This window comes from Myxocyprinus asiaticus, chromosome 2 (assembly GCF_019703515.2).
Source record: "Myxocyprinus asiaticus isolate MX2 ecotype Aquarium Trade chromosome 2, UBuf_Myxa_2, whole genome shotgun sequence".
In the NCBI taxonomy this organism is placed as follows: Eukaryota; Metazoa; Chordata; class Actinopteri; order Cypriniformes; family Catostomidae; genus Myxocyprinus; species Myxocyprinus asiaticus.
The window spans coordinates 55,435,253-55,447,836 of NC_059345.1; the positions used below are offsets into that span (position 1 = coordinate 55,435,253).

Here is a 12,584-nt window from a genome sequence, read left to right on the forward strand (position 1 = left end):
TTAGAATCTGAACTTTTTAAAAAACACCATCACATTTTGCATTTGTGACATAAAATAACAAAATAAGGGCTGAAAACATCCATGTCGCAAATAAGCGCCACCTAGAGGTAGTGTGGTATAAATATTAATATGAATATAAAAGTTTTTCAAATAGCACTTAAATAGAGTCTTTTTTTTTTTTTTTTTTCAAAAGTCATATATCCTCAGTCAAATAAGTATTCAAAAGTTATATATCAAATGAAAGCTCTCATTTTCAGGAATGTTAATATACAATTTATTTTGTTGCCCTGATACCACAGTTCAAAAGATTTTCAAAAGAATCACAATGTGAAATATGATTTCTGTAAGACATCAAATACAAAAGTTTTTTTTATGTGCCAACCACTGCTGCTGTAAGCCCCAAATAGCCACAAACTTTATATTTACTCTTACCATCAGCAGTTTTCTATAAAATGAGCCATTTTTTACTTGTCCGTGAGCTTGATTGGGGGAATAATACAAAGTTCAACTTCAAATACTTCCAACTTTAAACTTAGTTTTGAAATAAAGAGCATTTTATGTTAGCAATTTTCTCTGCTTCCTTTTTGCTGATCAGGATTTACAATTGCACTGTTTTAATTTACGCTTCCAAAGTTTTCATTAGTGACTCTTAACTTATATTGAATATTTTATGTTTGATACTTGAAAAGTTATGATCAATACTGGCACACATCTAAACCCTTATGGTAAAGGTATTTGTAAAATTGTTTGAGCACCAGTAATGAACTAATTATTATTTTATTTCTCATCTCAGTATGGAAACTCAGGTGGACCACTAGTCAATTTGGTAATTATTTCATGCTTTCATTTGCAACACCTCTGCCTTACTGTAGACATAATGATGAAACATGCTGATGTTATATTAGATTTGTCTGATACTAGGATGGAGAGGTGATAGGAATCAACACACTGAAGGTAGCTGCAGGAATCTCCTTTGCCATTCCTTCAGACAGAATTACCCGCTTCTTAAATGATTCCCTGGGAAAGCAAAACAAAGGTACGTATTATCTGGCTGATATTAAACATCTGTTTCATTTTTACGGGCCATTCTTACTGAATAGAAGGGGTTAACAGAAGTTTTACATTTTGTTTCAGAGACAAGATCCGTGAAAAAGCGTTTCATTGGAATTCGAATGCTCACCATCACAGAAGCGTGAGTGTCACACAAAGTACATTTAAACCACCTAAACTTACAGTAATATAGATATTCCTGACTTCGACTATGTGCTGTTTATTCATTGTGAGTGAATGTGAGGTGTTCTGTTTGTCTCCTCTAGTCTCGTGGAGGAACTGAGGCAACAGAATCCAGACTTCCCTGATGTCAGCAGTGGGATCTATGTTCATGAGGTGGTTCCTCACTCCCCTGCTCAGAAGTAAGCACCAGCCAAACCAGATGCTCTGTGGTCTTTCAATTGTGGCTGTGTGACTTCAGAACTCTCAGCCAAGCAGTTTATCTCAGTCTGTCTGTACCCAGTGGAAGATTACATATTGAACATCACGAACGTTTAAGTAAACGCCTTTAAGTGGCGTCTGTTCGCTAAGTGGTGTTCTTCCCGACGCGAAGACCCCCAGAGATGCGCAGTCAGATTGGTGCTTTCCTTCCTGCAGGAGAGGTTGGAAGGGCGGCTGTCCCCTTCCACCTTGAAGGTGTATGTAGCCGCTATAGCGGCACACCATGACACAGTGGACTGTAAGTCCTTAGGGAAGCACGACCTAATCATCAGGTTCCTGAGAGGCGCCTGGAGGTTGAATCCCTTCAGACCGCGCCTCGTTCCCTCATGGGACCTCTCTGTAGTTCTTCAGGGTCTACAGAGAGCCCACTTTGAGCCCTTGCAGTCAGCTGAGCTTAAGGCACTCTCTTTGAAGACTGCCCTCCTGACTGCGCTCACTTCCATCAAGAGGGTTGGAGACCTGCAAGCATTCTCTGTCAGCGAAACGTGCCTGGAGTTCGGTCCGGGCTACTCCATGTGATCCTGAGACCCCGACTGGGACCTCCACGACCCCTTTTAGGGACCAGGTGGTGAACCTGCAAGCACTGCCCCAGGAGGAGGCAGACCCAGCTCCGACGTTGCTGTGTCCGGTGCACGCTTTACGCATCTATTTGGATTGCACGCAGAGCTTTAGAGTCTCTGAGCTGCTCTTTGTCTGCTTTGGTGGACAGCGGAAAGGAAGCACTGTCTCCAAGCAGAGGATCACCCACTGGCTCATTGACACCATAACTATGGCATATCACGCCCAGGACGTGCCGCCCCCGGTAGGGCTATGGGCCCATTCTACCAGGGGTGTAGCGGCCTCCTGGGCCTTGACCAGGGGCACCTCTCTAACAGACATTTGTGGAGCAGCGGGCTGGGCAACACCCAACACCTTTGCGAGGTTCAACAATCTCCGGGTGGAACCGGTTTCGTCCCGTGTAGTGGCACGCACAAGCAGGTAAGTCCGGGATAGCTGGCCGGGTGTATCACTTGCGCATAGCGCCTTTCACCTCCCCTGAGCTGAAGATGGGCACCGTTAACTCCCAGTAGTGTTCACAAACTGTGTTCCCTGGTTGATTTCCTCCGAGCCCTGTGGCAGACGAGTTTGTGGAGAAACTCGCTGCCGGCTCAGTACATGTGCTAACTAAGCCCTGTACTGGGGTAGGTGCTCCGCATGTGGTGGTTCCCCGTAGGTAACCCCATGCAATGTATATCTTCCACTAATTTGTTTCCCTGTTGGCAAACTGCATCTTCCTTGGGCAGAGGCCCCTCTGCCCCAGTCACCATGCTTGTAGTAACTCCTCTCCTGTAGGGTAGGACCTACCATGGGACTTCTCCACATGGCATACTTTCGACATAGCTCGGCAAGACCATGTGACGTATTTCCACTTAAATACCCCCCCCTCCCTCTGGGTGGGGTGTGGTCTCCGCGGTGTCTTCCCCTTGGGAGGGACACCCCCCCGACTAGACCCGGTGGCCCCAGTTGGTTAATCCCCCTTTTTTTTGGGGAGCGGAAAAAAAGGGGATAAGAGGCCACGACTGGGCTAGCCCGTCTCTATCTTTTGGGTAGTCGACTTGTCCCCAAAGGGCCGTTCGACACTCATAACAGTGTTGGGGGAGGTTATGTGTCGGCCTGGTGCGCTGGCTACGAGGCACACAGTGGTCTGCCCATCACACACCGCCAGTTCACGTAACACAGTTCAGCCAGTTGCGGCGTTTTGTATAGGGACCACTAGTGTCACTACATCGACACAACGTCGAGTTAGTGACAGATAGGGAATGTCCTGGTTACTTGCGTAACCTCCGTTCCCTGATGGAGGGAACGAGACGCATTGGGAACCAAAACGCTGAACTACCCGCTGAAATGGCCGGGACCTTGTCTCGGCTCCTCAGCACAAAACCTGAATGAGTGGTTGCATACCAGCTCCTTTTATACTCGTATGTCCGGGGGAGTGGTATGCAAACGGAAACGGAACTTTTGACTAAATTTTAGGAGTGAATGCACTTAGCTGAATAGAGAGCTATAGGATGCTCCCTTGATCCCTATTTAGTAAATTACTGAACCTCCAGTGTTGTCTGTCTGCACTGGTCTCAGAACAGTTCGAAATGCACCTTATTTTCACCCTAACTCAATATAAAGCCAATGAAAGCAACATTTTTTCAGCTTTTGGATGAACCCATTGATTCTCAATGTGATAATGCACAGCAAATATAAGATTTCTAAGGAAAAAATGCGCTAAAGCACATATTAGTGTTTAACAGCAAGGCATATCGGAAGAAACTAGGTACTCAAATATTTTGACTCAAACAGGTTTCAATGTAAAAACTGAATTAGGCTTCTTACCAGATGTAGTTTTTTTTGGTGTTTTTCCCAAAGACAAACTCCACTGAGATCGGCTCTATGTTGTTTTGTCACATAACTTTGTACGTCGAAAGTTTAACCCTTTACTGACAGTACATAGTCTTCGGAACTGAGACCAGTCGGTTTAAATTAAATGAAATAATGCATTGCATTTAGCGAAGCCAAAATACAACGTCCACGCATATGTATGCGGTGTCGCACAAGGTTAAATCAACAAAACCTACCTCCCTACCCTAAACTTTTAACCGAAGCCTAACCGATAGTGTCAAAAAGCAAAGTGTGATATGAAAAATGCAATTAATGAAGCAATTACATAATTTTGTGGTGCTTCTATGACACTTTCGACTAATGTGTCGACTCATGCTCATTAGGAATTGTACCTCCTTTTCATCGCAAGTGCTCTATCAATTGAGCTACTGCAAAGTTTGATCACACTTGAGCAGGCTTGTAAATGTAGTTGGTTACAGTATGCAATGCTTAAATGTATCACCTTATAAGTAATGTACTATAGTGAAAAGGTTCAATACAAGGTCGTTGTATGTTCAGTCAACAGTATTTGTGGCATAATGTTGATAATCACAAAAATTATTTCGACCTTCTTGTGGCTATACTTTTGAAATAGTGAGCATTTTAACGTTTACGGATTCACCCCATTCACTTCCATTGTAAGTGCTTTGCTGCAACCCAGATTATAATTTTTTTATTATCCCCTTTTCTCCCAATTTGGAATGCCCAATTCCCACTACTTAGTAGGTCCTCGTGGTGGCGTGGTTACTCACCTCAATCTGGGTGATGGAGGACAAGTCTCAGTTGCCTCCACTTCTGAGACAGTCAATCCGTGCATCTTATCACATGGCTCGTTGCGCATGACACCACGGAGACTCACAGCATCTGGAGGCTCATGCTACTCTCCTCGAACCATGCACAAATTACCACATGCCCCACTGAAAGCGAGAACCATTAATTGTGACCATGAGGAGGTTACCCCATGTGACTCAACCCTTCCTAGCAACCGGGCCAATTTGATTGCTTGGGAAATCTGGCTGGAGTCACTCAGCACAGCCTGGATTCGAACTCACAACTCCAGGGGCGGTAGACAGCGTCAATACTCGCTGAGCTACCCAGGCCCCCCAGATTATTATTATTTTTTTTTTTTAAGAAAAGAAGGTCAAAAGTCATTTTTGTAGTAATCAACATTATGCAACAAATGCTGTTGATTGAGCTAAACTTGTATTAAACCTGGAATATTCCTTTAGTGAAATTAATGAATTCCAATCCACTGCAAGCATGACACTGATTAGCAGTCAAATCCAAGGATAAAACTGATTATCTTATTGGTTTACATGAATTTCAGAGGGGGAATCAAAGACGGTGACATCATCGTTAAGTTGAATGGAGAGCCACTGATGAGCACCAGTGACCTGAAGGAAGCTCTTGACAAAGACACCACACTGCTGCTGGAGGTGCGCCGTGGCAACGATGACCTGCTCTTCAACATTGAGCCTGACATCATCATGCAGTGACAATTTACTTAGAATGTAAACAATGCAATTGAACAAAAGACATTGGTATGTGCAGTCATGGCCAAAGAGATTTTTAATGGAGCATGTAAAACAACAAGGACCTCTTTTACAAGCAGAGAAATCTCACCTTGAGCTTTTAAAAATCTCAGTCATGTCAAGCCTGCCTAAGAAGGTTTATATGAAAGGCATTTCGTATTAGCTTTGATGCAGGTTTGAAGGGGAGAATGATTTAATTTGTGGCTAAATATAAAAAATTGCAATACTGTATTTTGTAGAATAAGACAATGCTGGTGATATTTTTAAAGTTTCTGCTTTTGTGCCAGAAACAGACAATCCACAATGAAATGTTAAGCAGGAAAAGTGATAAATGATATTGTTAAAAGATATAAGGATTAATATTATAAAAATAAGTCCTTTTGAAGTGAATATGATGATTCAGTTATAATGGGAGTTCTCTTTGTTCCTGAAACTATAAATGTTGATAGCTCAACATTTATTGCTGAATCTGCATTGTGGCACCAGTGGCAAGAATCAATTGCTGTGCAAGGTGTTTTAAAGTTTGTATATAAAAAAACTGTCATAAAGAATGACATTTTGATATGATTATCAAATGTTATGTGCTCTTTTACGTCTATCAGCCACAACATTAAAACTATCTATGCAATACTGTGTAGGTCCCCCGCATCTCGGAAGAGCATTGTGAGATGATATTCTTCTCAACACAATTGTACAGAGCAGTAATCTGAATTACCGTAGACTTTATCAGTTCGAACCAGTCTGGCCATTCTCTGTTGACCTCTCTCATCAGCAAGGCCGCTTACTGGATGTTTTTAAATTCTAGAGACTGTTGTGTGTGAAAATCCCAGGAGATCAGCAGTTACAGAAATACTCAAACCAGCCCATCTGGCACCAACAATCATTCATGTGATTATCTAAACAGCCAATCATGTAACAGAAGTGCAGTGCATAAAATCATTCAAATATGGGTCAGGAGCTTCAGTTAATGTTCACATCTACCATCAGAATGGGTAAAAAATTTGATCTCAGTGATTTCGACTGTGGCATGATTGTTGGTGCCAGATGGGCTGGTTTGAGTATTTCTGTAACTGCTGATCTCCTGGGATTTTCTCACACAACAGTCTCTAGAATTTATTCCGAATGGTGCCAAAAACAAAAAAACATCCAGTGAGCGGCAGTTCTGTGGACAGAAATGCCTTGTTGATGAGAAAGATCTACAGAGAATGGCCAGACTGGTTCAAACCGACAAAGTCTACGGAAACTCAGATAACCGCTCTGTACAATTGTGGTGAGAAGAATATCATCTCAGAATGCTATTTTGAGATGCGGGTTGGCGCTGTTTTAGTGGCATGAGGAGAACCTACACAATGTTAGGCAGGTGGTTTTAATGTTGTGGCTGATCGGTGTATATAAGCAGAGATCAAAATGAAAAAACATTTTTCTGATCACAGTCTTATTATCAGTCAGTGTTTAATTCATGTAATTTTTTGTGATTAAAATGTCTACAGCATCTTTTTTTTTTTCTTCTTTTTTTATCCAATATATCATAATTATGGATTACTATGTCTTCAAATAAGCTCATATTGTTGTTTCTCTTCAGCTGGATTTATGAACATTGAACCTATGGAATAAAACTTTCTCAGAAAACAATAACTTGGCATATTGGTGGATCACCCATTGTTTGTAACTAATGTGAAAGATGAGGCTAAATCACATTAGCTGAGTCATGTATTAGAGGCAAGTTGTGGCTTTCCAGTCTAGTGATTCAAGGTTAGACAGTGTCTCCTAATCTTGTCTCAGTGGATCCAGAATGCTCCTAAGAATTTTCCTTCACACAAAGCTTATTTGTGCAATTCTCGGTGTAGACAGGAAATGGATCACAAAATCCAGACATGACACACAGCTACATATTTCAAGGAGCATTAAATGATTTTACAGCTCCAGCTTATTAATTAATGTAAGTACATCTCTTTGAAGAATACCATCAAGATCTGTGTATTCAAAAACACTTTAAAGAGTAGGGGGCCTGGGTAGCTCAGTGGTAAAATACGCTGGCTACCACCCCTGGAGTTCGCTAGTTTGAATCCCAGGGCGTGCTGAGTGACTCCAGCCAGGTCTCCTAAGCAACCAAATTGGCCCGGTTGCTAGGGAGGGTAGAGTCACATGGGGTAACCTCCTCATGGTCGCTATAATGTGGTTTGTTCTCGGTGGGGCGCATGGTGAATTGAGTGTGGTTGCCGCGGTGGATGGCATGAAGCCTCCACATGTGCTATGTCTCCGTGGCAACGCACTCAACAAGCCACGTGATAAGATGCGTGGGTTGACGGTCTCAGACGCGGAGGCAACTGGGATTTGTCCTCCGCCACCCGGACTGAGGCAAATCACTATGCGACCACGAGGACTTAGAATGCATTGGGAATTGGGCATTCCAAATTGGGAGAAAAAGGGGAAAAAATCCCCCTCCCCACCCAAAAAAAAAAAACACTTTAAAGAAATATATCGGGTTCAATACAATTCAAGCTCAATCAACAGCATTTGTGGAATAATGTCGATTACCACAAAAATTTATTTTAAATTACTCCTTTAAAAAAACAAAACAAAACAAAAAAAAACAACTGGGTTACAGTGAGGCACTTATAATGGAAGTAAACTTTAAAATACTCACTGTTTCAAAAGAATAGCCACAACACGTGAACAATATGCATGATGATTTTAGAGCAAAAAATAAATAAAAATAATATATATATATATATATAATTACATAATAAATTAATAACCACTTGCTTGGTCTGAACAAAATAAGTGTCATTTTAAAATCTGGACTTTCCAATGCATATAGCTGATCCTACAAATTCTTGAATAATTATTTTTAATTTGCTGACAAATAAGACCTGTTTCGTTCTCATCAATTGGAAATTTGTTATCACAGGAATTATATTCAGAGTTGGTAAAACCATAAAAAAGATGAGATAGCCATATGTTATATATCGTTAGAAAGATCTCAATTTGTAGAATGCAATAAGCAAATTTGCTTCACTCAGCGGGCAAACTGCAGAGAGTATTAGTGTATGAAATTCCCACTGACACACATACAGTAAATATAATAAACAGGAGTGACTTTTTGTCACATTTTTCCTTAGAAATTCCTGAAACATACATATAACATAGACAATGACATATCGTGACTTTCAGCAGATTATTCCGATTCAAATGAGCATAATATGATAAGCAGATCTTAAATATTCCTCAGTGTACATGAGATGATGATGTACAAAAGGGCGCTCAACACATGTTGTGTGTGCGTGTCCAATGACTTTGTGGTGCAAACACACATCCACATATGTGCTCATCTAAAGGACTGGGATGCTCCTGAACACTTAATATTTCTGTATTTTGTAGTCTAATCCATTCATTTCCTATGGCCGGTCATTTTTGACCAGGAACACAACAGGTGTAATAAAGTTAAATAAAACCAAACAAATGTAAAGAAAATGGTCCAAATGGTTTTGATGTTTTCAGATACCAAATGTGAACAAAGTCAATGAATTTTATTCCAAATTGATGATCCTAAGAAAAGTCATCTGGGTCAAAATGACCGGAACACAACATAAGGTTTAAAGAAAAGGAGGGATGAGTCAAAAAACATTTTTGTGGTAGTCTCAACAATATATCACAAATGCTGTCGACTGAGCTTAACTTGTATTGAACCAGTAATATTACTTACAGCTTATGGTGCATTTATTTTTTAAATCTTTTAAAGAATTTATAAAGATATGGACTTTAAAGTTTCACTCAGTCATTTTTTCCTGAAGTAAATACCAGCAAAAAATATGAACATTCTTTTGAATGAATGAAAGAATGCTGAACATTCACTGTAAAATGTCTGTAATTATAACAGAAATGTAAAATGTCAAAATGCTACAGTAAAAAAAACGTTTACTGGTTAACAGGTAAGTTACCTTAACATTTACAGTAAAATATTGTAAAAACTTTTTTTTTTTTTAATGTAAAAAGTAAGATTTCACTGTATAATTAACAGTAAAATGCATATTAGGTTATATGGAAAACACTATGTTTATTTTTATTTTTGATATCAGTTATGTGCATTTGGGGTGTTCTCTGTCATATTTTATAGTTGTCAATGTTTATTGCATTATTTTAGTCACATGTGTTACCCTGATGGTGTTTTGTGTTTGTGTGAGTAACACTGTGTCTCTACATGTGTCTTAATTATTACTCCTGGAAAGTCCACTCTTGATTAACTTTAAGTCATCTTATGGCCTTCTGTAGTTACTATAGTGTTTAATAATCCACTTTAAAGTGAAAAGCAGATTAGTTCCAGAAGGTCAGTATATTAAGTTTACAGCATTTAATACTATAAATGGTAGTGAATCATAAAATATACAGGCATCCTGAAACATAGTCACTGTATTTTTTACGGTGAATTTCTTATAACCACAGCTGCTGGTATTTTACCGTATATTTAACAGAAAAAAGGGCTCTATAACTGGAAAGGTCATCATATTGCAGATAAGCCCGTCTGTGTTCCTTCCTACTAAAATTCCTGCACATTCTGCATTTTCTTTTTTTCTTTTTTTTTTCAGAAAATACTCAGTGTTCCAAACAGGGGTTTTCACAACGATTCCAAAGAAGAACCATTTTTGGTGTCCCAAAGAAAATAATTTTTTTAAGAACCTTTTTATAATCAAAAGAACCTTTTTCCAATACAAAGAACCTTTTGTGGAATGGGACGGTTACATGTATGTTAAAGGTTCTTTATGGAACCATCCATGCCAATAAGGAACCTTTATTTCTAAGAGTATTGTTCTACACCTGGACCCATTATTTTTTTTTGTTTTTTTTTTTCATGCATGGTGACATCTCTGAGTTCTCTTTCCATGGCTGTCAAATATGCTGATCTAATTTGACATTTTAATTTGATTAAAAACCACGAAGAAACACAAACGTATATATAAAACATAAGTTATAAACTAATTTGCCTTTTGCACAGATGAAGCACAGCATTTAGGCCAAAAACCACAAGATCTAAACCACATGTGACGGTGGAGGAAATCAGAAGGTCTTTCAAGAGTTAGATAAATAGTAACATGATATTAGGGCAACAGATGACTGGCTTGGTTTGGGTTCAGCATATTAGCACACTGTTGTGGATATAGTGTTTTGCCAACACACCCAAGTGGTTCTACTTGGAACGGATCTTCCTGTCTAAAAGTCAGGTAAATAAAGACATGGCATGAAAATAAATTAAAGATGTGTTACAAAGGGTGTGTTGAAAATTCAGCAATGCAGCTAATTACTAAATACAGATGCAAATGTATTTGTATTTGGTTTTGACGCAAGATCACTTCTAAACAGTGTAAAACAATGGGGTTGGGTCCAATACAAGTTTAATTAACATTTGCCTAATTGATAAAGGTGCATAGCCTTTCAACATTTACAAAAAAGTGTGATGGTAATACCATGGTACTTTGATGTGAAAACTGGCCATCAATAAGAACAGCTTCCCAAAGAAGCCATAGGCTGTTAGGTTTACACGTGTATGAAAGAGTGTTAATTCAGTGAGGTGTTTTTCTGCCAATCCAGACTTGACACTGAAGTGTACAATGTTGTCCAGGGCCATCTAACTTCATGTGAATGTGTGGAATGCAGACAGAGATTTGTTTTTGGTAGAGAGACAAAGAGATAAAGCCACACAGACTAGTACAGGCAACAAAGAACAACAAGTGCAGGCAATTATATGATTAGGAGAAGGTGGAGAGCAGACACAAATTAAATTAAAAAATTATACATTTCCACTATGACATTAGTACCAAGTTTGCGAAAGCACCTTGGAATTCTAGCTTTTTGTAACATTGTTCTTTATCTAAATTATTAGGAAAAAACATTAGATTTCTCTGTGGCAATTTAGAATTAAATACCATGGTCAAGGTACCCTCTAGTCTTGCAACCAAAGGACCTGATAAGTCTATAAAGTGCCACTTATATTAAAAGGACAGTTCACCCAAATATTATGGCATAATGTTCTCACCTACATGTTGTTCCAAACCTGTATGACTTCCTTTCTTCCTAGGAACACAAAAGTAGATGTTTGGCAGAATGTTAGGTACTAACATCCTCAGTCACCATGCACTTTCATTGTATGGCAAAAAGAGGCAATGAAAGTCAATGGTGACTGAGGCTCTCAGTCCTTAAAGGGACAGTTCACCCAAAAATGAAAATTCTCTCATCACTTACTCACCCTCATGCCATCCCAGATGTGTATGACTTACTTTCTTCTGCTGAACAAAAACTAAGATTTTTAAAAGAATATCTCAGCTCTGTTGGCCCATACAATGCAAGAGAATGGGGTCCAAATCTTTGAAGTTCCAAAAAGCACATAAATGCAGCATTAAAATGATCCATATGACTCCAGTGGTTTAATCCATGTCTTCTAAAGTGAACCAATCAGTTTTGGATGAGAACAGACCTAAACGTAACTCCTTTTTCATTGTACATCTTGCTATTGCAGTCTCTACACATCTGGAATCGCATGAGGGTGAGTAAATGATGAGACAATTTTCATTTTTGGGTGAACTATTCCTATAATTACTATATAAAAACTAGTCCAATTTTTACTAACATCTACTTTTGTGTTCCATATTAGAAAGAAAGTAATTCGGGTTTGGAACAACATGAGGGTAAGTAAATGATTGCACAATTTATTTTGTGTGAACTATCCTTTAAGTACGTGAAATATCACTGTATAATAACATATGTGTAGCAATACACAGTGATGCATTTGAAAATCTGCTTATTCTGAAAAATAAAAATACATTTTGCTCCATAGGACTGCTCACTTGCAGTATAGATAAGATGTTAAATAATCCCTCCTGCATCCCTACTGTGGTCCAACTTTACCCAAAAGCATGTCATGACCCATGTTTGATCTGCTGCTGCATTGCAAAGTTATCTTGAAATGGGGAAAATCCTCTCTGAATGAGTCTTCTGAGTACAAACAGTAGTAACAGTTTCTGTAGTTTGATTTTAGTTTAATCTGATATATAGAATGTCAAACTACAGAGTCATCTGTTTGCTTAAACATAGTAGAACCCACAGTATCATACTGCTGCTCTTACATATCTTCATTCATAAATAAATAACACTTGGTAG

General features: G+C 39.2%; 1 protein-coding gene across 1 annotated transcript in view; it reads left to right on the forward strand.

Annotated features, from left to right (window-relative positions):
* LOC127455799 (serine protease HTRA3-like) overlaps positions 1-6,126 on the forward strand; it is a 30,633-nt gene extending 24,507 nt beyond the window's left edge. Inside the window, exons 5-9 of the mRNA XM_051723939.1 lie at positions 794-826; positions 922-1,036; positions 1,135-1,192; positions 1,317-1,412; positions 5,228-6,126. Of these exons, the coding sequence (XP_051579899.1) occupies positions 794-826; positions 922-1,036; positions 1,135-1,192; positions 1,317-1,412; positions 5,228-5,396 (471 nt within the window). The 3' untranslated portion in view covers positions 5,397-6,126. The remainder of the gene's footprint in view (positions 1-793; positions 827-921; positions 1,037-1,134; positions 1,193-1,316; positions 1,413-5,227) is intronic.
* The last annotated feature ends 6,458 nt before the right edge of the window (positions 6,127-12,584 follow it).